The sequence below is a fragment of the Lepisosteus platostomus genome, chromosome 1 (genome assembly GCF_059453375.1).
Source record: "Lepisosteus platostomus isolate fLepPlt1 chromosome 1, fLepPlt1.hap1, whole genome shotgun sequence".
Lineage (NCBI taxonomy): Eukaryota > Metazoa > Chordata > Actinopteri > Semionotiformes > Lepisosteidae > Lepisosteus > Lepisosteus platostomus.
In genome coordinates this window covers 67,982,208-68,005,547 of record NC_142611.1, presented here as the reverse complement: position 1 = coordinate 68,005,547, position 23,340 = coordinate 67,982,208, and the positions used below count along the sequence as shown (strand labels likewise).

General features: G+C 45.6%; 3 protein-coding genes across 3 annotated transcripts in view; all 3 read left to right on the top strand.

Annotated features, from left to right (window-relative positions):
* The window catches only part of itga5 (integrin, alpha 5 (fibronectin receptor, alpha polypeptide)), a 70,312-nt gene extending 62,988 nt beyond the window's left edge, over positions 1 to 7,324 (top strand). The window contains exons 28-30 of the mRNA XM_088634147.1: positions 1,026 to 1,124; positions 2,471 to 2,593; positions 3,072 to 7,324. Coding sequence (XP_088490273.1) covers positions 1,026 to 1,124; positions 2,471 to 2,593; positions 3,072 to 3,155 — 306 coding nt within the window. The 3' untranslated portion in view covers positions 3,156 to 7,324. The remainder of the gene's footprint in view (positions 1 to 1,025; positions 1,125 to 2,470; positions 2,594 to 3,071) is intronic.
* Positions 7,325 to 10,231: 2,907 nt separating this feature from the next.
* Positions 10,232 to 16,267, top strand: LOC148678569 (elastase-1-like). The gene is made up of 8 exons (XM_088634159.1): positions 10,232 to 10,349; positions 10,876 to 10,970; positions 12,119 to 12,219; positions 13,384 to 13,509; positions 13,965 to 14,101; positions 15,081 to 15,223; positions 15,534 to 15,683; positions 16,114 to 16,267. The coding sequence occupies exons 1-8, from the start codon at positions 10,310 to 10,312 to the stop codon at positions 16,129 to 16,131; spliced, it is 810 nt and encodes a 269-aa protein (XP_088490285.1). The 5' UTR covers positions 10,232 to 10,309; the 3' UTR covers positions 16,132 to 16,267.
* A 2,685-nt stretch (positions 16,268 to 18,952) lies between these two features.
* spryd4 (SPRY domain containing 4) lies at positions 18,953 to 22,910 on the top strand. Its single transcript, XM_088634099.1, has 2 exons — positions 18,953 to 19,119; positions 21,198 to 22,910. Exons 1-2 carry the CDS (start codon positions 18,987 to 18,989, stop codon positions 21,749 to 21,751), a joined length of 687 nt encoding a protein of 228 aa, XP_088490225.1. The 5' UTR covers positions 18,953 to 18,986; the 3' UTR covers positions 21,752 to 22,910.
* Positions 22,911 to 23,340: the final 430 nt, after the last annotated feature.

The window sequence follows — 23,340 nt, the reverse complement described above, 5'->3', positions numbered from 1 at the left end:
TTTTTTTAAAAGATTTTTTTCATTCTCGGGTTGCGGTTGGATGAAATTGAATTTCATCTCGTCTGTCCCCGCACGAGTAGTGACACACTGTGTTCACTCATGTTGAGCAGGCTCGACTCAAAATGGGCGAAGTAAAGGAAAACTTGGCAATACTGCTCAGTTTATTCAAAGCTTTGTACTATTAAATACATTTCATTCAGCCTGCACCAGTACAAAAATGACAGTACGAAGAACGTAACGCGTTTCTTGATTTTAAACAGGATTGATTCAGGGTGAACACACTAAACTAAACACGGTAAACTTGACGATACCTCAAAGTTTCGTACTATTAAACAGTCTCTCCGTGTACAAAATACACTGAAAAAATCAAGTATTCAGTCGAAATGTGGTGACGATATACCTTTATGTCAACACACCTAGAATACATATGAATCTAAAGTATCCTCTTGAAATTGTTTTAATGTAAGATATAAGATTTAAAAATTTTACTAACACTTTTATTGAGTTGGGGGGGAATTTTCCTCAGCTGAGTCTGCTCTGATAAAGGGCACTGTTGGAACGCAGATTGAGCCCTCACTGACCTGAGCAGCAGGGCAGATATGAAGGGAATAAGACTGCAAGTGTGCGTACTGAGACGTGTAGTTCTAGTAGGGAGCTGCGTCAGCATGCGTAGGCTGCAAAGGAACAGGTAAAGGTTTATTCCACACTGAAAAGAGAAGAAAAGAAACACAACGTTTCGGCCATGGAGCCTTCTTCAGGTGTCAACTGAGACACTGTGTCGATACCGAGACACGGCCTGCCTTACACGCCTATAATGAGGTTCTTTTTACCTGTAAGGGGTGGATGCTGGGAGGCTGTAAAAATGTCAGTCAGTGGCCAGCAGCAGTGTTTTTTTTATTACCTGACTGTCACAGTTTTGCAGATTTGGGGGCTTTCATAAGTGTTTTCCTGGGGATTGGAAAAGGTCAGCAGATTTTGTGCAGAGTTCTGTGACTTATTTAGATCTGGAAATCTGTGCTTTGCAGAGAACGTACCCCTATGTCCTGGAGTGCACCGCAACCTACAACGTCCTCAAAATGCCCTACAAGATCCTGCCCAGGGAGCCGCCTACTGGATCTAAGCAGGTATGCTCAGCTCCTGAGAGGGCTCCGCCTCAGTGCGATATGTGCGCCTCGCGTGCTCACACTCCACAGTGCCCTGTGAACCTCATGGCTTTGTCTTCCCATCCACTGACCAGCAGTTAAAATCCGTGGAGCTAATCAGCCATTTATTCTGAACCCCAGGGGTCTCCAGCCCTGGACTAGGAAAGCTTTATGCTGTATAGGTAACGGCTAAAGCAAGCTTTCAAAAGACCTGTTAAACTCAATCTCAATCAAGCTTTATTGGCATGACTGGTAAATTACAGTGTAATTGACTGTATATACATCCAATACAATATCTTCAGATATTTGTAATCCAAATCTTTCCAAGGATATTTACATACAACATACAACACATAGAACATGATGGAGAGAGAGGTTCACTGTTCCTCAGGCTGTGACAGGAGATCACGTACTTTGCTGCCAGCTCCACTGAGTTCTCTCCCCCCTCTCCCAGTAGAGGCTGTTCTGATTCTGGCAGGTGTGGGGATTGTGGGATTGGATTTGTTATTCTGGGTGAAGAATGTTTGTGTAATCCCAGAATATTTCTCGCAGTGCAGTGGAAAGCGTTTGTTTCTCCCCGCTTGCGCGGGGGGGGCAGCCAGGTCTGCCTGAGTTGCCCAGTTTCTATGGCCAGATTGTTGTCACTGAGCCTGTACTTTGTAAGGGTCGGTTTCACTTTGCTGTTTCCTACCTTGGTCAGCTATTCAGATAGTGTGTATTGTCCGTTTAGGATTCTGTAGCACGACCAGTTTGTGTTGTGCTTGTATTTGTGTGTCCCATTGGGTATGGTAGTGTTGTTTGGCTTCTTGTAATTTGGTTGATTTTTGATTTGTGTTGTTTTAGCTCTGCTGTCCTGAGACTATTTGGTGTAGTAATTAATTGTCAGCAATCCAAAAAGCACTTTGCTTTTAAGCTATTTAGAGATATATAAAAAAACAATCAAAATGTACTTCAGCCCTGAAGGCAGATGACAGTTCTCTCAATAGAACAAACTGGCTTTTTAATTGGTCAGTAATTTCAAAGTGTTTTTGCTGTGTGACCTACTAGACGGTCTAGGCTGGGGTTTACCAAGACCAGGGCTAGAGAACTGTTGTTCTACATACTGATCAGTGCCTTCCAAAGTTTAGAGGATCAGGGCAAGAAATCGTCTCTCGTTGGGTGGATTAAACAAGGGGAATATTCTCGTTTTCGCTCCTTTGCAGCGTAACAGCAATAGATGTCTGTAGGTGTTTTGCACGAGTTCACTTCCATCGCTCTGTGCAAGACGACACGCAGTTTTGAATGCAGTACGTCTTCCTTGTTAAAACTGTATTCCATTCCCGCCCCAGGTCAGCACGCAGGTGATTTGGAACAAGCCGGACAGCCAGTACGCTGTTCCCCTCTGGATCATCATCCTGGCCATTTTAGCTGGTCTCCTGCTCCTAGCTCTGCTCATCTATGTGTTATATAAAGTAAGCATCCCGCGCACAGTCCACATTCATTCCAGCTCTGTACCGTATTCCAGCGGTGCCCCATAAGGTGGCAGTGAGTCTGTTTTTTAACCTTTCAGACTCTTATATTTTATTGGCTCATTGATGGCCAGTAATCAGGAGAGATTGTTTCTAAAGACCTGTACTTCTCTTTTGGTAACTCTGGGGCTTCTCAAGTGTTAGTGGATGAATGTAGTTACATCTGATCGCTGCCCTTACAGTTTTCTGTACTCAGAACTGCCTGAAAGGTTCTGCTTTGTCCATATTGTGAAACTAAAACCCCAGTGTAGTTAGTGTACACCTTACAGTAACAGCCAAATAATGACTTCTTTATACATTGCAGCCACATTCTGTTCAAGAATGACAACGTGAAGTTTGTTCCAATGGTTTTATTTGTGTAAAAGCGTGAAGGAAGCTTATAGATTAAACATCCGTCTTCTGTTTATCTCTACTCTCACAGCTTGGCTTCTTCAAACGATCTCTTCCCTACGGCACTGCAATGGAGAAAGCCCAACTGAAACCTCAGGCTGCATCTGAGGCCTAGAAAAAAGAAGCGGGCGCCAAAACCAAAAGACCCCTGAAAACGAACAGCAACCCACAAGATTGTCATGGAAACCAAAGACGGAAAACAAAGTTTCTAGTTTAGACACAGGAGGATGTCCACTGGAACTCCACCGTGTTGCACTAAAGAGAAAGAAAACAACACAAATGAATGTTTACTTTAATTTAATTAAACACGAGGCTTAGCAGGATTAGGAGGAGTTATTTTTAGGAAGAAATAAAGGAAAAACAGGCTTACTTCCTGTCTTCCATCCTGCACAATGGAGGCAGTGGCCAGGTGTAACCCCAGCACTGTGCCTCGTACCCACATCTTGTCTCTAATCCTTCAGCCTCGTCTCTGGGGGACAGCTGTCCGCAGTCTCTGCTCACGACCGGCTAGCCCCTGTTGTCTGGGTGTGAGGGACTGGGGGGTCCGGTTTGATTTCTCTTGGTGCTAGAATCAATCACACAGAGAGCCTCTTGGCAACACGTTTCAGCCGCGGGAACAATATGGGGTTATTTTTCAAAAAGCTAACTTTCGATGCAAAATTACACATGTAAAACTGCCCTGAAAACAATACCTGGGGTTGGTTTTTAATACAAGAGAAAAACTAAATGAAATCCAGGTCTGGGATTTCTAGAGTTGTTTCTGCCAAAGACCACCATCCTTTTCTGTTTCCTGACCGGCTTCAGTATTTCCTGCTATTTCCCCTGTTCCACGTTGGGATGGAGCTCTCCAGATGCTGTACCTAGTCCAAAACCTGGATCAATCCAATAAGTGCCTTTAGCTTTTTAATGTGTTTTTCTCAATATTTTATTGGAGAAGCCCTCTTAAGTTTTTAAAGAAAGAGGGCTTACAGACACTGGGGTTGTATTTTTCGAGAACTGCAATCAAGACGCGAGTATATGAACACGAACTAAAAGGAGATTGAACCTGGAACATCTTATCACAAAACCAGGAAAAATAAACATCTGTAACTGGTGTCACGTAGAGCCTAGACCCAAATCCTGCACAGACTACGTTTGATGAAGGGCAGGGGCTGTTTTTTTGTGTGCTCTTTTTATGTTTTTAAGTCGTGAGATTATATGTGCACCACTTATTGAAGATTTGAAACCATGGGGATCGATTTTGCACTCGAGCCACTGGGATCTGCTGGTGCTGAACAGGGGGTGTTGGACGGTGCTCTGCAGGTGTTCGGCACTCTGCGGTTTCCTCCTTTTGTTTGTTTTTTTAACCCAAGCCATCCATCCACCACCTCCATCTGGCTCCGTTTGTCAGCAGAATCCGTGAAACCAAACCATCTGGGCCGTGCTGGAGCGATGACGGAAGATCCTCACGCCCTCCTCCGACAGGGAGCCTTGAAGCTGCAGGAATGGGAGACATTATGAGGCGTGCTGATTGGGTTTTTTTCCCCCCATTGCAGAGTTTAGGGGATCAGGCAGGGCGCCCAGCTGCCGTACACGGTGGGCAAGAAGGCATAGATCTTGAAAGGCAAGGAAATCTTGCCTTTCATGAAACCAAAAAACTCCACTGGGGCCATCTGATGCCCCTCTCCACTGCAGCTGGGATACCAAGCTCCAGTCACGCTTTCAGGCAAGCATTTCTTTGCAGGGACTCAGAAAGGTCAAGTTTGTTTTCAGACTGTTTGGAACTACAAAGACTCTTTGGTGTAGTGCACTGGCCAAGTCTCTTTTGCAATTGGTCTTGGTGCTTATTGTGTTCATGTGCGTTTCCCTATGACAGTGCATAACAACCACGCAATCGTTTTGCATGTTCCATGCTCTCAAAGTGATTTTACCCCCAAATTTCCCTGTTTTTATTGATCTTTAATCCGCCCTGTACTTAATTCAGGTTAGGTCTGATTAATATTTATCTCAAATAACATTGCCCACTTTAGAAGGTTTGCAAGATCTGTGCTGTTGTAGCATAAACATTTGTGTTCATTAGAAAAATAATGGTAAAATAATAGCAATCATCTGAATATCCCAAGACTCACTGAGAAATCTTGTTTTTTTTTTCCATTCTGTTTGTGCCAAATCTTTTACATACGAATGCTGAAATGATATTTTACCCCCCTTTTCTGAAACTTTTCAAATCAGTGATTCGATCCTGTTTGCCTTGGTTATTTCACTGTGGAAAATTGCAATCTTTACTGTAGTAAGACTCAGTGTGAACACTGCGAGAACGGAGATGTTTGGCTCCTGGAAGGTTGAAGGCGCCACTCGGGAAAGGTTTAAGGTTGATTAGAGGGGGTGGGGTATGCCTGGGTGTGGGCGGGGCCGGGGGTGGAGCCGGGCGTGGTTATGGGTGGTGGGTGGGGCATGCTCCTTGAATCCACACTGACTGCCACGGAAACCAAGACAATCTGAATAGGCCACTCAGAGGTGCAGCTTCATCCAGGAACTGAAGACGCATGGTTTGGGCCTCATTTATAAATATTAATTAAAAACTGGAGGGTTTACCAATCACTGCCGTGTCTCTTTGACGAGTGTTTTCAGTGTGTTGCCAAGGACAGATGGGGGGCGATATTAGGCGAAGTGCATTTTCTCCAACTCTTCTGTTATGCCTTCGTGGCCTTCAAATATTCCTCGCAAGCCCCTTGGCCTTTACCACCACTGAAGTAGCCGGTGCTGAGCTCTGGCCTTTATTGTTCAAAGGTGGAGTAGCAGGGTAATGAAAACGGCAATACCTGCACTCTGAAGCTGCTAAACCTTTCAAGGCACGCGTGTGTCATTTTCCATCCGTTAACAGGCTGGCAGCCTCATCACAGCGGAAGTTTCGGCTCTTCTCGCAGATTGTCTGAGAGCGCAGGCGCCCGTAGCCTCCAGCACGTGTTGCGCTGCCGCTTCTCAAAGCGCACCTGTCCCACAGCAGGAGTCGGCCCTTAGCTCTCCCACTGTCCTGCTCGCTCTGAGGCAGAGGTGTCCAGGCCTCCTGGGAGCCTGGGTCTCCTGAGGGAAAGTGACAGGGTCCTCAGAAGCTCTCGCACAGCCCTCAGCTCCTCAAGGAATTTGGATAAGTCACAGTGAGACAGAGCGGCTAAACGTCCAGTTATTGGGAAACCCCCCACGTCAGTGGTGTAAGTGCAATATGTTTATAGCTTCTGTTTCTCCCACGCTTGATATTTTAGAGTGAGGGGGCTGACCCAGATGTGCCAGTCTTTTTTTCCTCCTTGCTCCGAGTGTTTCTACAAGACCTTGAGTGATTCACCTCAATCCACACACATCCACATACATTTTTTGGAAATGAACTGAAAAAAAAGGTTTTTGCCTACATTTTATTTAACTGCAATGCCTTGAGCTTGATTAAAGATGGAATAAGAACTCTCAGGGTGTCTGTCCTGCCAATCCAGAGGCCTCTCAGGGGCTGTGACCTGTGACCTGAGGCCTTGTAAGAATATGGGCCGTCTCAGTCACTGGATCAACATGGAGGCCTAGCACAGTTACTAAGGCTGTGATTGTAGCCCTTAGTCTGCCTTGGGCACCAGAGTTTATAGTTTGTAGTGCATGGTTGCAAACACACGTCTGTTTTAACAGTTTTGTATATCTGCATGTGTTATCTACACACGAACTGACATCCTGTACCTTAAATTAGTAAGTTCCTGAAAATCGCTGACTAGAGTCGATTGTTCAGTAATTTTAAAGAGATGTTGCTGAGAAAACAGTTTAGTGTAACCGTATATCCAGCATAATGGGCAAAAGGATAATCTTGCGACAGATGCAGGGTATTTGAGTTTTCAGCTGCCTTTGTTCATTAGACAGCGAACCAGCATAAGACCTGTCAAAACCAAAGAAACCACAACACTAAAACATGCTTGAAAGTTATTCAGTTTGAATCGTCTTTTCCTCTTGGTGGTGAGAACCTTGGAGCAATAGGAGAAAAGACAGTTGTATTTGTTTTCCAGGTCATTATGTTGCATTGCCTTTCACTTCAGGACTGTGTAGGTTTGTCACACAGTTGCACTGGGTCAGTCCTTCTATTATTTTAAACTATTTTTTTTCCACAGACATTTTTAAGTTGTAAATATAAATCTGCAAACACGAATATTTGAAGCGTTTGATGAAATTACTCTGGATTGTGGTGGAATTTCTCTCTCCCCATATTGGGGGAAATGTAATTTTTTATTGATGTATTTTACTGTTGGCAATTAAATAAAATCTGTTTTTACAAAAGTGGTTGAAAGCGTATTGTTTTTTTTAAACACTTGATTTACGTGGTATTGGCCAACTTTCAGTTCATGGGATGAACATTAGATTAATAAAGACAGTATTGTGGGTGCTTAAATGCCATTTAGGGTAAGTTCTACATGAGTTATTATCCACTTAGTTTGGAAATGTGCTGTTTGGAGACAGCACTGACTCCTGTACTGTCATGGAGAGAAAGTGGTCCTTGCTGTCAGAGTTGTCTATTCTTGCACCTGCTACAGTTCTGCAGTGCCAGACAGGAGAGTTTGTGCTGCCTGCAGGCAATGGCAAATGGGATCTGCAGTCCAGGAGATAATCTTCTCTTTAACATCTCGGCTGTTAAAGGCTCAGATAAGAAAACGGCCAATTCATCCATTGAATCTTGAGGCATGATGTTGGCTGTTACTGAGAGGTCAGGCAGCGATTCCTGATTGAAGAAGCCTACTGGCAATAGTGTGTTGCCTTTAGACAGTGCTCTGTATTGCGGTCTTGAAGAGGGTGATCGTATTGAGGCTGTGGCACACAACAAAGCATGTCTGGAACGACCCCTGACCAGTGTCCGATTCCTTGGCATTGAATCATGGAGGTACTGTTGAGATGGCTGTTTATACAATTTGTTTGGAAGGTTTTTGGGAAGCAGTTCTTGTTGTTTTTCATTTTTTTTGTTTTATAGGTGTCCTGCAATGCATCGTATCCCCGAATCTCCCAACTGCTTATCAGTACATGCTGCAAATTGTTAGAAGATGGTGTTGATGTGCTTTAGCTAGCCATGTGCCCCCCCCACCCCCACCCCCACCCCCACCCCAGTGGCATTTAGCCGAGTTGCTGTTTCGTCATCTAATTAGCATCTTGCTAATCTTTAACACGATGCAAGAAAAACATGTGCTGACAACTTCAAGGAATTAGAAACATTGCAAAGCATCGTGTTACCATTAAAAAGACAATGGGGAAATAAAGAAGAAAATGAACCCGTTCTGGGTTGGTTAATATAGAAAAGATGTAACACTTTTCAGTTGATCCAAACTGTTTTTTCTGATTGTTTAAAGCCCCGCTACAATGAACGCATGAGGACGGGGCCCCAAGTCCTGCGGGGGTCAGTGGTTTGTCGGTATTTAAAGCATGTGGGTAATAAAGACAGATGGAGATTCGGCTCGGTTTTTGACTTTGGCTTACTTCCATGTGGGGAGCATGAATTTATAACAAACTTAAAGCACGTTCCATGTGCTGGATGATTCGTGCGTAAGCACTGATTATTGGCAAATTCTGCAGCATTCAAATGAATTTTCACTTTGCCGTACTACCACTGCTGGAAAGGTATGAATGGGGGAAGCCCTGGCTCTGCGGTGTCATGGCCCAGGTCATCCTGTGGCAGGATTTTCAGCAGCGCAGGATTTAAATGCAGGAATCCCTACTCTGTCTGGACAGCAAAAGGCTTAAAGGGGACTGCAAGGCTAATTTTAGATTTTGGGGTTAGAGAGCATCGGCAATGAGGAATGCATTTCAAACCATAAAAAAAGTCAAATGTACACAGTAAAGGGTAAAAACTTGAATTTACATCAAACGAAATGTTCAAGTATGCGCAGAGCCATGTTCTGCGATTCAGGAGGAGACAACCAAGCTTCCAGTGAGGTGAAGCGGCCCTACGACGTTATGATGACACATGCATGTGAACACATCTATAATAATCCAATAGAAATATTTTTCTTGACTTCCAGACGGTTTTGCCGACAAATACTAATTTAACTCCACACGCAGATCACATTGGAATATTTCTGCGGCGAAATGTCTGCTGTACGATCTGTACTTACTTGCTTGTACATCACATGTCATCAGTCATTACAGTGACTAGTGAGCAGGAAGGGCCACTCGAATGCAAGTTTGAGATAACATGGCGATTTAGAGTTCATGTTTTGTGCTTATTTGGGAATTTGTCGTTTTTTTCCCATTCCATCAATGAATTTATTCGGTTACTGAAATTGAATAACCGGTCTGAGAAAGTGGGACTGCAGCTCCCCTTTAAGAGTCCTTCCTTGATGGGGTGTGCTGGGACCCATGTGAGACAGGAAGGGTGCTATGCAGAGCTCCAGGGACCTAATCTCTGCCGGCTTGTTTGTTCTGCACTCTGTTCCAGGAACAAGGTGGGCGAGGGATGGGCACAGCTGCCTGACTCCCACAGAGGGCAGGGGCCTGTGACAGGCTGAGCTTGACCCAGACAAGTCGCTGGCTTTCAGGGGACATGGGTGCCTGTACCTGTGTGACTCACTAAAAAGTCCAGTTCTGTCCCGGTGCGCTACACCCACTGCTCAAGTAGACTGCCTGAATGACTTGGATGGCTTGAGGAGAAACCAGACAGTGTGGTATCACCAGTCCTGGCCTGAACATAGCCCTGTTGAAAACTGGCAGAGGTAGAGGAGTGTGCAGCTCAGTCTCACATGCAGTACCTTCTCGCCTCACTTGAAGGCCAGGCTGCTAAAGCCCAGCCGATGGGCTTGGACTGCAGAGAATTCCATGTTTTGTGGAAGATTGATCATGTCCTGCTCAAGATGATCTTACTGCTCCCAGAGGCCCAGTGGGCTCTTCAGTGGGATCTTGGAGAACCGCAGGTCCGGATTCAGTTATGTAGTGGTACCTTCCTTACTGTATCACTTCCATGATGCCTTCAGTCTTGCCTCTGGCAATGCAGCCCAGGAGTGAGCCTGACCCTTCTTTTGCATTAACAAAGGGGAAAAATCAATAACAGACAATGATATGGAAAACAAGATGCCTCTGGAAGGGCCAGCCTTGGTCTCCTGAGATAATCTTGGGATTGGGCACACACTTTAGCGACTCAGCTGGACCTTTCCCACTGGCTGGGAAAAGAAGGAACACATTACTTTAGCTGTGACCTTGGGACACGTGACAGAGCATTGCACTGTATAAAAAGACAGCAGTGCATTCAGGTGGGTACAGTGAACACTGACACCTGGTGCCACCATGCTGAGACTTCTGCTCCTGACGACCCTCGCCGTGTTCGGTAAGAACTCCTCTCCCCGTTCAGCCTGAGGGTGCTCTGCACAATTAAGAAATGCATTTAAATTAAATTGATCATTCGTGTTCATTCGTTTTTGAAGTTGAAAGTTTGAAGTTATTTTGAATATTAATCATTTAAAATCGAGAAGTAGGCGAGCTTTTGACAAATTTTCCTACCCATTTTGTTCCATGTGAGTGGAGCTGAGAATATAATGCAAAGAAAACTCTCGTGGCCTGGATCTGGATTGGATCTGTTACCCTAATACGCTAGACAAGCAATGTTCCTGTTATTTTGACGTCACAAGCCTGTCTGGCTAACCAGTAAAGGTGCCAGGAGAACTTGCAGAAAGTAAAACCTGGAATGGGCTGGACTGCTATGCAATGGGATTCTTAGCTGCTGGCATGTAGAACAGCAGCCCATGGCGGCCAGCATGGAAGAAGGCCTGAGCTGTGCAGCTGTCCATCAGCTGTGCAGCATACTTACTGCTCTCCCCTGTGCCTGCCTGTGTGTGGCGGTGTGCGATCCGCAGCGTGGGCAGAGGAGGTGCAGTACCTGGAGGATGCGGTTGGCCTCGAGCGTGTAGTGAATGGAGAAAACGCCAGGCCCCACTCCTGGCCCTGGCAGGTGAGTGGCACCAAAGTCCCCCCCAGGGGCATCGGACACTCCCCACTCACCCCCACACACCCTACCTCCTTAGAACTGAGTATCAGCTTTAGAGAGGCTTACAGAGGCACTAGACTGATGCGCCTCTGTCTGTGTTACAGGCTTTACATCCATCAGAGATGTGAATGAAAAAATAAACCTGAAAATAGAAAGTTGACTGTGCAAAATTGTATTTGACAACGAACCCCCATATGCGCTTCCAAGTGAAGCTGGACAATGTAGCTCTGTTTTGTTTCAGATTAATATCTGCCGGGGCGAGCAGCTAGCAGCTCATTTCAGACTTTTTTTTCTTTGTGTGCAAAGCTCAGTGAGGGCAGCTCTCTGAAATGTCTGCGCGTGTTCCTGGAAATCTAGCGGAAAGTCTGACAGCAACATATTTTTCTAAAGCCTGGTGACCCAGTGCTTCATACTGAGTCCAACATGGAGGCTGGTGCCACTGGGGTGTTCTTCCATGTGGAGTTTTCCCAGGACGTTTTCCCAGGTGCCCTGGGTTTCCTTCTCCTTAACACAGATGATTACTGGGCTAATTAACCACTAAGGAATGTCCATTCCTTAAGGAGGGGACTGGGCACCCCCCTAAATAATGGCAAGAGTGGCTCTGATGCCAGGGGACTTTCAGGGATAAAATATGTGGATCAGTACTGTCTTAATAATTCCTCAAAGTTATATGGTGCTTTTCGATCCCAAGGATCCCAACACTCTTTAGATACAGGAGCAGACTCCATGCATTCACCATTGAAGTGCAGCACACACCTGGGTGACACACAGCAGAAACAGGGGGAGGAGGGAGAAGCATCTTCATCAATTGAATGAAGGGGAAAGTTACAGAGACCAATTTGTAGCACCCCTGAATGGAATTTAGCCAGGTCAGTGGAGTTAAGAGCCCTACTCCTAAGAACAGTGTCCTGGGATCTTTAAAGGACTAGTCATCAGAACCGCAGTTTAATGTTTTAGCAGAAGAATGGCACGTTCCACAGCACAATCTCCAGTCCCTATTCTGGGACGTTGGCTGGGACATTCCGGGAAAGAGGAAAGAGCGCCCCCCCCTACATGAACTGTGTACCTGCAGTCGTTCACTGCCCAGTGCTCACTTTCTCTCCCTCTGGCAGATCTCCCTGCAGTATCTCTCTGGGGGGAGCTACTATCACACCTGCGGAGGGACTCTGATCAGGAGGCGCTGGGTGATGACCGCCGCCCACTGTGTGGACAGGTAACGCCAGTCTCATCAGCACCACGCCTGGCGGTTTCTTTGTTCAGTCTCATCTTTGTCTGGTGTGGGCTGAGTGTTCAGGTCCCTCAGTTTGGCAGAATACCTGAAACAACAGAAACCTCAACTAAAACAGAAAGCGCTGAACGTGCCATAAGTTGATATTATTGCACGATCATAAATAACCAAACTATACCCAGTGATCCTGGAGGGCAAAAGTCAGGTTGGTTGGTGAGCTGTGGTTGGCAGAAATTGGACCACAAATCATGACAATTTGGCAAATTCTTCCAAACCCAGATCACATGATTCTGCCAAACGAGCTACCCAGGTTTCCATGTTCACTTTGATAGCAGTAGCTGTTCCTCAAAGCGGGGTATGATCAATCTGCGTTCATAGAACACAACAATATGTCAGGATAACATTTGAAAACTGCCATCGTCAGTTTGTGAATGTTAAGTTTTTCAGCAATTTAAGCCATAGTTCTAATGTGTTTAGTTAGGAGTGGCCAGCCCCTGTATACGCTGGGGAGTAGAGGGTGTTTCACAGTTTCTACAGTACATCACCTTCAGAACAGGTCAGTATACAGTTGATGTCACTGAGATATAAAACCAATGTTGTGACTCTCTATGGTCATTAAAATCCCTGGGCTTTTCTCGAAAAGAGTAGGAGGTGTAACCCTGGTGTCCTGGCCAAATTTCCCATTGGCCTTTACCAATCATGGCCTCCTAATAATCCCCATCTATGAATTGGCTTCATCACTCTGTTCTCCTCTCCACTGATAGCTGGTGTGTGGGGAGAGTACTGGTGCACTCTGGCTGCTGTCACATCATACAGGTGGGGCTGCACACTGGTGGTGGTGGAGAGTCCCCATTACCTGTAAAGCGCTTTGAGTGGAGTGTCCAGAAAAGTGCTATATAAGTGCTATATAGGTCTAAGGAATTATTATTATTTATATTTATTGTGTCTCTCTATATATAAAACATATAATACCTACATGACTGTGGTTTACTAAACAGTTATATAAGTATTAAATATTAAGATCAATATTCTGTGCAAACTGATGCAGACCCTAGTTCTAGACCAACAGTGCAAGATAGTTTCTGTGAATTGCCTGTGTGAATCTGGGATTCACTGGGATAAAAAGATCCCCTATCCTGTGTGCTGCAGGCCCATGACTTTCCGCGTAGTGCTGGGTGACCACAGCCTCTACTCGAGCGACAGCACGGAGCAGTACATCAGTGTCCAGCGCATCTTCGTGCACCCCAACTGGAACTCCAACAGTGTCTCCAGCGGGTGAGCCTCGCCTCAGACTGGCCTGCGTGCAGTGCTGGCCTCCGGCCTTAGGGGGGCACCAAAGATCAAGAGCTACCAAATAAGTACGCCACACAGCGCAATTGACAGCAGACTCCAAACGCAGCCTCAGATTCACCTAAACTGAAGAGGAGACGTATATTTTTTAAATTGTTATCCTAAAGGTGGTGCTCCCCAGCTATTCTTGAATAATTTCTTTGAATAACTTAAAAAAATAACAAGTATTTCAGTAACTTAAGACCCTAAGTATATATCCAAGTGACAGAGGGTGGATTTTCCTCTTGGTTCCTGGTAGCTTAGTGTGCACCGTATTCAAAATCTTTTGCCATATTTAGGGCCTGTTTTATTCAAAACCGGTCTAGCAACAGCAGAGCTTTATTGGTGAAGAGGACTGGGGCCTCTTTGTCCAAACCCGACAAGTTCTTCCTGGGTTGCAGGTACGACATCGCCCTGCTCAAGCTATCTCAGGACGCCACCCTGAACTCCTATGTGCAGCTGGGCACCCTGCCCCCCTCTGGCCAGGTCCTGCCCAACAACAACCCCTGCTACATCTCCGGCTGGGGGCGGACCCAGAGTGAGTGTCCCGCACAGAACTGGAGCTGACGGGAGGGGGGCAAATGGGATTTAGAGCCAATTAAACACTTAACAGTGTGGACCCAGTCTCACCAGAATCTACTTTATTGTCCACATACAGCGGAAATCTCCCTCTGGCTTCACTGAGACAACAAGCAAAACAGTGTGATGAGAGTACACAAAACATCCAATGGATTTTCCAAGATGTGTACAATCAGTGCGATATAAATACCAATGCAGTGCAGTGTTACAGTACACAAGACTCAAGAGTGACATACACATATATACTGCCATTATATTAATGATCTTTTCACACTTTATGTACAGTACCTTCCCACCACCTACATTCTATTCAAACCAGGGCCTTAGCTGCCCCTATAGTGTATTTAAATAGCAGACATCCTGGGCATCCTAGGAAACTTACTTCCTTAGAAAGAATACAGCCCAGATACAAGTGCAGGAATAACACAATAGTATAATTCTGCTTTTTAATGCGATTGTACTTGTTCCAACTCATTTTGTGACTGTTTTGAAACGTAGTTCTAAGGCCATCGTGCTCCATGTCAGAATGGCAGGGGGCTGCCCTGTTGTCCCAATCAAGAGACAAGAGACAAGTCTTCAAAGAGCAGAGCAGAGCGGAGGACATGGCTCTGTGGACATGGTTCTTGTCTCTCCAGCAGCTGCGGCTGACTGCAGACAGGGCATCTCCCTGCTGCCCTGAGTGACAGGGAATGGGTTCCATGCCCATTGCTTAAACAGCTGTGGGAACATGGAGTGATGCATGATGCCTGATTGTCCAGTACGTGCTCTCTGAGGCATACGCTCCTGTGCAAATTAGACTGTAAAATTATTCCACCATGAACGTGCACTATAGGACGTTTTCTGTTTCACCATTCTTTCTCCGTGCTTTTGGCCATGCCTTTGAAGAGCCGTGAGTCATGGCGGATCTCGGTGTAAAGCACTGTTGTCTTTGTGTCCAGCCGGGGGTCAGCTGGCCAGCGTGCTCCAGCAGGCCTACCTGCCCGTGGTGGACTACCGCACCTGCTCCAGCAGCTCCTGGTGGGGCTCCACTGTCAAGAACACCATGGTCTGTGCCGGCGGCTACGACAAATCCGGCTGCCAGGTACAGATGCTGAAAGCCCTACCGCTTTGCTCCTCTCTTGCTCTTCTTTGTTGCCTTCCCTGGTCAACTGCTGGAAAACTGATGGCTCCCTGGGGCCCTCCATTGGGGGAGATCAGTGGTGTGTGCTGGCAAGGTAACTCACTGGGTTTCTGGGGTACGCTGGCCACCCGATTCCTTCCCTCTTGGGAATGAGCCAGTCTGTGAAAGCCGGCTCTTCGTCACCGCAGACCCCCCTGGCCTCTATTTCCACGCGAGGGCGGGGCTGCTCCTGCTCCGCTCTGATCCGCCCTCTCTCGCCCCCCCCCCACAGGGTGATTCCGGCGGCCCCCTGAACTGCCAGGTCAACGGGAACTACGCTGTGCATGGCGTGACCAGCTTCGTGTCGTCCTATGGCTGCAACTACTACCAGAAGCCCACTGTCTTCACCAGGGTGTCCGCTTACATCGGCTGGCTGGAGGACGTAAGGATATCAGACCGCTGGGATCATGCCTGCTTGTTGGCCACATCACTCATGGGGGCTTGGGGTTAAAAAGTGTAGCTCAGGCACTCAATCCCCTCAATTATATCCTCAACATACTATAACTGTGCCAAGGCTGCCTATTTCTGATCTAGTGCTTCTTGTGTAGTTACTGCAGCTTGTGTGTGATCATACTGCGGGTCTGGCAGCGCACTGAATCATTTGGTTAGGTCTGGAGTGGATTTCAGCATCAATGATCAAACGTTTTATGGCAGAACAGTGCAGGTTGTTGCTGCGGGAACAAAGTCTGGTGTCTCTTAGACATGGACACCAGCTCAAACACGGTGCTGCCACAGGGTCTTTGACTTGGCTGCCTGGCAGGAAGACTGATCTGTCCATCTGTCTGGACTCCTCCCTTTCTTCCCTTTAACAGATCATTGCCAAGAACTGAATGCCACTGTACTTCGGGAGCCAGGGCGACGCCAGAATGACGGGCACACAGGTCCCCACGATCCTCTGATACCTTCCGACCCCGAGCAGGGTGGGCACTGCTCCTCACAGACTGAAATAAATTGGATTGATCAAAACCACATGTTTCTGTGCCTTCTATGCCACCTTCTGCAGCTTCACTTATCAGAATGTGTTTGGGCACAGACCCTGTTTCTTACACTGATCTCACTATTACATTCAGTGTTTGCAGTTTGTACAACAAGCGATACTGGCCTTTAAGTTTCATCAATAGAATTTGCACATCATTGTATATAAAGCCTGAAATAGATTACAGTGCTATGCGACTGTGATCTATTTCCTGGGATAGCGTTACGCAATACGACACAGATCTCAAAAGGTTTAAGAGAAGTGCTATTTCATAGAAGAGGAGGCCATTTGGAGCATCTAGCCCCTTTGTTTTATGATTGATCCGCTCATCCAGCTATTTCTCGAAAGAAGTCAGGTCTGCATCAAGAAGAACATGGCTGGGTAGTTTCATACCCCCACAACTCTTTGTGTAAACAAGTGCCTCCTGTTTTTCAGTCCTCTAGGTTGTGTTTCACTGTCCCTTTTGAAGACATCTGCTGTGTTGAGTCTTTGAGGGTTTTGGATACTTGTATCAGGTCCCCTCAGAGTCTTCTCTGGTCAACACTAAAAGGTTCAGTTATTTCAACCCATCAGTGTAGGGAATTCCCGACAGCCCCAGAATGTATCTGGTTGTTTTTGTCTGGCCTGATTCCAGAGCAGCAATATCTTTTCTACAATGTTGTGACAGGAATTGTACACAATATTCTACACGACACTTACAAGTGCATTGTACAAGTTCAGTACTCTATTGCCATAACAACCAGCTGCTTGGAATTTGGTTTGTTGAGTTCATACAAATAAAGATACAATACAAATGTACAACATAAAGACGATAGTAGACAGCGTCCCATAAAAACATTCACAATCCATCCTGAAAACTCACCAGTGATAAACCACAGCGGGGCCTGATAGAATACAGAGCAAAAAGGTCAGAACTGAAGTGCAGAGTTTATGCAAATCACAGCCTCTGGGTGGTGCTGTTCAGGAACCTGGTAGTCCCAGTCCTGATAGAGCTGAGCCTCTTACCAGAGGGGAGGCAAGTGAGCAGAGGCTGGGCAGGCTGGGAAGGGTCTGGGAGGACCTTTGTGTGTCAGTCTGGAGAGGTGGGGTGAGTCCTCCAGCTTTGGAGGTGATATACCCTGCTCTCTCTAGCGGCTTCTTGTCCCGGGCAGAAGTGTTGCCAAACCGCACAGCGAAGGAGAAAGTAAAAACAGTCGCAATGACTGACCTGTAAAAGAGGGTTGCTTCCCGTGACACTCCAAACCTCTTTTACCGCCTCAGAAATATCAGCCCCTGGTGAGCTTTCTTGACCATGCTGGATGTGTTGACCTCCCATATTAGAGTAATGGAGATGGAGGTGTCCAAGAACTTATAATTCTCCACCACCTCTACAGCCTGACCATTCATATATAGTGGTGAGAACACTCCTTTGCTTTGCAAAGTTCTTGTGTTTTGTAACAAAATACAAAATCTTGTTGTGTACAAGAATAGCATAACATCCCCTGATGTCAATTACAAGATATTTACCTATAAACTAGGGTGACCAGAAGTCCTCTTTTTCCAGGACATGTCCTCTTTTTGAGACCTAAAATATCGGTCCGACAGGGATTGATAGATTTCCAAAAATCGTCCTGGATTTTGTTTTGCTCGTTACTCAGACTGTGTAAACAAACACAGGCCTACATATTTTCGTTCGTTCCATGTACTGTATTACCGCTAGATGTTTTGAACTAACACGCAGTGAAGCTTGAAAATGGTTTTTGTGTGTGTGGCTGTTTTGATGGCCATGACAAACAACAATGTTTAATATGTTTCATTGTACTTCAGAATGTTTAGATAAAATTTATCATTTTTGCAACCAGTGTTGTCTTTATTTTTTCAGCAGATGTAAAGACTTTTGTTGTGTTAAAATGAAAAAAAAAACTAAGTTTAAAATAGGGCTATATTTTAGTTTTTTCCTTGTTTGCCATTATGGAAGAGAAATAGCAACCCTGCAACTGTTTAAAAGTTTACTAAGAAGTTTAATAAAAACTAGAGAGTTTAGATTGATTTTTTGATTAGAAAAAGTAATAAAGATTCATTACTTTGGAGGCATGTGATGAGTGTTGATTATCCCCAGTCCTCTTTTTTGAAAACCAAAATATGGTCACCCTATATAAACATCTGAACATTTTGTTTTTTATTTCTACAGTAAAACTAGCTTCAATTAGCTCAGTGTTTCCAATTTTTTTGTGTTTATAGCTTTGTTACTCGCATACCTTAAACACAAGTCTGAAGCCATCCTCTCTCAAAAGAGGTGTTGTAAGAGAATAGATTCTGCTGTATTTAACGGTCAACCGTTTTTTAAAAAGTCACCTGTTATTATATACACAAAGTGAAATGGTCTGGAAAGAGGCCTATGTTTGAACAGTTCAAAATACATGTAAAGGCGTATTTGCAGACTATTTCGAGATGTAAAAACATGAAAGCTGTGTGGACCTTATGTTTATTTACTCTGTTTAAACATTTTCATAAAGTGTATTTGTATTGTAATATGTACCCCTGACGATGTTATGGATATGTTATATGTACTCTTGTTTGTATTGTATTTCCTTGTTGGTTGTTTAAATAAAACATTTAAAAACTCACCCATAACACGTGATAACAATTATGACGGCACTATGTGAGGCTTCGTGTCCAGGTCTGGTCAGGTGACGGAGGTATTAGCTGGCGCTGTCCCTGAAATCAAAGATGGCTGCGCCCACGAACATGCTGTACTGTGGACGTGCTGGACTCAGGGTGCTTGCCGCCGGACTGATCAGACACCCCCGGTGGCTGGGGCTATCTCCATTTCGCCCCTATGTGACAAACACTCCGAGGAACAGTAAGTATCCTGACTGTCTAAATAGAATAATTTTCTTGCACTGCGGTATGGTTGCCGCTGTAATACTGAACTGGGTCGTGGACTGGACAGGTGTGTGGTGTGCTATCTGGGCTAAAACGTTCGTAGAGATACAGTGAATTCTGTCATTTTATTTTGGGACACGGTTGATAATGGCAGCAGCGTTTACTGTGGCGGAGCCAAAACCGGAAAAACACGCGGTTGTTGCTGCACAGTCCGGATTTGCACAATAAATAGGATATTAATAAAGGGAGAGTCGCTGTGTGTGTGTGCGCGTTGTATTTGAATGGCGTCTTTCATTCCAAACGAGCACAGAGCGCGCACAGCCTCGCTCCACAGCGCTCCAGGTAAAGAGTTGAGAACTATTTTTGCTAATTAGATCGAGACTGGTGAAGATAGATAAATACTTTATTGATCCCGTGAGGGAAATTGCAGTGCAACAGCAGCTTTACACAGACAACACAGCCACAGTGTGACGAATGATTAATAATAATAGTACAATACATACAATACTGTAACGCAACGGGGGCTCAGGCGGGCGACCTTGCCGCATTAGGTCGGCCCCCCACCGTCGGGGACTCGCACCCGGGACTACCGCGTCACTCAGCAGGGACCCAGCTCGGTGAGCCAAAGAGAGATCTCTCCACAGCCCAGGGGCTGCTATTACTGGGAAGGGCGGTGACGTCACCTGCTCTGGTAAGCCGGCTCTTACACAGTACCTGTCGGCCATATGCGTTACAATACAATCAGTACAGTGAGGGTGCACTAAAAGAGTTACTCACAGCCCGGACACACAAAGAACAAACTAGAACAGAACAGTATGCAGAAAAATCGTATAACACATATAAATATAGATGTAAATAGATATAAATATAAATGTATTGCACTGGTCCCTGGCATATATTGCACAAAAAACGGTTGTGAATGTGAAAAGAAAGAGAGCAGATGTAACAGTAGATGTGTTTAGTCCAGAAACAGGTCACTTGTCAATGTTGCCTCTGCCCAGACGCAAGGTGGATGCGTTGTACAGTTTTATGGCAGAAGGCAAGAATGACCTCCTGTAGCGCTCCCTGTCGCACCATGGATGAATCAGTCTATTGCTGAACATACTCTTCATTTCTACAAGCCTGTCATAGAGGGGATGGGAGATGTTGTCCATGATGGCCTCTAGTTCGGACACCATTCTCCTCTCAGCCACTACCTCCAAGGGGTCCAGGTCAGACCCAATGACAGAGCTTGCTCTCCTGATGAGCTTGTTCAGCCTTTTTGAATCCCCTGCTCTAATCCCAGGGCCCCAGCATACCACTGCGTAGAAAAAGGCACTCGCTACCACTGACTGATAGAACATATGTAGCATCTTACTACACACATTGAAGGACCTGAGCCTCCTCAAGAAGTAAAGTCGGCTCTGACCCTTCTTGTAAATGGCCTCGATGTTCTTAGACCATTCCAGTCTATCGTCGATGTGGACTCCCAGGTACTTGTACGAGTCCACCATCTCCACGCCACTCCCATGGATGTAGACAGGAGTAGGTCTGACCTTTTTCCTCCTGAAATCTACCACCAGTTCCTTTGTCTTTGTTACATTCAGTTCCAAGTGGTTCTCCCCTTCCCCTGAAGGAAGTTTTAAAAGTAGTACCATGTCATTTTGAGGGTTAGCTCTCATAACCTTGTTATGGAACAAGTAATAGGTTTATTCCATGCTGAAAAAAAGAAGAAAGAAAACACAAAGTTTCGGCCATGGAGCCTTCACCTGAAGAAACTTTGTGTTTTCTTTCTTCTTTTTTTCAGCATGGAATAAACCTATTACTTGTTCCTTTGCAGCCTACGCATGCTGACGCAGCTACCCACCTGAACTACTTTAACCTTGTTATGGTGATAAACACTTTAAACATCTAAACATCTTTAAGAAGTTAATTGATTAATTTTATTTTTACTTTAATCTTATAAGCAGTTTTATCATCTCGGACGTGCTGGTGAAATATTTATAGCCTCCATCTATAAATATTTCATCTCTGCAGCTACATTTAACAATCCCTTTATCTCCTCCTTGCCCGCAGACATCAAGTTCAAGCTGGACGAGCGGACGGCCCACAGCAGCCTGGATCTCTTCAAGAAGGACACGGGGGTGATCTACCGGGTCCTGGGCTTGGATCCCACCTTGGTGCCGGACAACCCCGAGCGTTTCCGAGAGTGGGCGGTGGTGCTGGGGGCCTGTTCTGTCACTGGGGGGCGCCATTACTGGGAGGTGACCGTCCGCAAATCCCAGGAGTTCCGGATCGGGGTGGCTGACCTGGGGATGTCCCGGGACGAGTGCATCGGCACCAACAGCAGCTCCTGGGTCTTCGGCTACGTCCAGCGGAAGTGGTACGCCATGACCACCAACGAGATGGTGCCCGTCGGCCTGGTGGGCAAGCCGGACCGGGTGGGCCTGCTTCTGGACTACGAGGGGGGCCGGCTGGAGCTGGTGGACACGGAGAAGCCCCGGATCGTGCACTCCATGAGGGCCGTGTTCAAGACCCCCCTGTGCCCAGCCTTCGCCCTGTGGGACGGGGAGCTGCTGACGCACTCTGAGCTGGAGGTGCCCGGCGAGCTACCCATAGCGATGAGTTAGAGCCGGGGCCTGACACCGAGGCTGGGGGCGGCTGAGGGGGCGATCTGAATGAGAGACCGACACACGGGTCTCACTGTGACCCGCGATAACATCAGTGTTGGTCATGGCGCTCTGATACTACTTACAGTATTAATGTGTGGAAAGACAATTAGACTCATATTTAAAGGGCATTTAAGTGATAGTGTGAGGCCGGCCTTGTTTTCCAGATCATTTCAATCATAATATGTTATGCAAGGAGATCTTTTAAATGACTGCATGGCTGTCATTCCTCTCTGCGTTAAACATGACTGCCGGGCTCCTCACTGGGCATGTCAGTGCTTGTATTTAGTGACTCCGTGTTGCCATAATGGGCTCTGACAGTTTCTGCTCATGACTGCACGCACGGGGTTCAGTTTCTTCGGTTAGTGGAGGAGAAGACGCAGGCCTGCAGCTGCTGCAGCTACTTATTGCCCAGGTGCAGTCTGGCTTGCTTTCACCCCTCTTCAAGCCTGAAATAAAAGCTGTGATCGCAGGGTGTTTTTTTTTCTCCCATTTTTAAAAATGCGACTTGGAATAATCTGACTTGGACTGTGTGAGAAACATCAGTGTTCTAGGGTGTGTTTGTACACTAGGGCCCTCATCAATAGTTGTGCTTTGCCCTGATTCTTATCTTTGGTAGAAATAGTTGGGCTTCTAGTTTATTGCTTTTCTCTATATTAGTGCAGTGCTAACTTCACCTGATTTGATTGCAGAAGCTGGTAGGATAGGAAAGAATTATGAAGTGCATAGAATTCATGCAAATCATGCGCATAGTTTGACAAAGCAATGGAAAAAGGCAAATGTAGAGCTCGTTATTATTTAAAGACAGCTTTCAGTGAAGGTCCAGCTTATTCAATCAGCATTATGCTAAAACCAGACAGTTCGATACATTGTGAAGTCTCTCATCAGGACTGACCATGCTAATCTGAGATAATGGCTGTGACTACCCCCACTCTCACATGGCAATAACAAACTTATGGTTTATTACACTAAATGTATATGCTTTTCAGATGAGTAAGATAAAATGGTTATCACACTACGATGAATTACAACAGAATGGCTATGTAGCTGGATGGTAATTAAGATTTTTTTGTACTCCTGTTTTGACATTGATATTAAAACCCACTTTCAACTGTGTAAAGTCCTGCTTGAATACTGAATCATTCATCCTCAGTTGTCTTTTATTGTTGAGCTCTGATATGTATTGGCATTGTAGGAATAAGTTTTCACAAAAATGTAATATTACAAGCCGGAGGAGGACATCTGGCCATGTTTGAAGGCCTATTTATTGTTCCAAAGATCTCATCCAGATGGGTCTTGTAGTGTCCCAGTTTCAACAACTTAGATTGACATCTAGATCCAGACACCTACCACCGTTTGTGTAAAAAAATTACTTCCTCATTGAAGAAGAAGAAGAACACCACTTCTGAGTATTAATGAGTTTCATTAATTGCAGGATTTTGACAATTTCAGGCTTGTAGAGTGTAATTGGAAGACAAATCATTTTAATTGTGCCATTTTTTCAATGTTTTTTCCATTTTTTAGTTTAAGTGGACACTGTGGGTTATAGT

What these genes read in the sequence shown, in the direction of transcription:
- spryd4 (XM_088634099.1), top strand. Translation starts at nt 18,987, where the DNA reads ATGGCTGCGCCCACGAACATGCTGTACTGTGGACGTGCTGGACTCAGG. An exon ending in GACAAACACTCCGAGGAACA is followed by an intron (nt 19,120 to 21,197) that starts GTAAGTATCCTG and finishes CCTTGCCCGCAG; the next exon opens with ACATCAAGTTCAAGCTGGAC.
- LOC148678569 (XM_088634159.1), top strand. Translation starts at nt 10,310, where the DNA reads ATGCTGAGACTTCTGCTCCTGACGACCCTCGCCGTGTTCG. An exon ending in CCCACTCCTGGCCCTGGCAG is followed by an intron (nt 10,971 to 12,118) that starts GTGAGTGGCACC and finishes TCCCTCTGGCAG; the next exon opens with ATCTCCCTGCAGTATCTCTC. An exon ending in TCCAACAGTGTCTCCAGCGG is followed by an intron (nt 13,510 to 13,964) that starts GTGAGCCTCGCC and finishes CCTGGGTTGCAG; the next exon opens with GTACGACATCGCCCTGCTCA.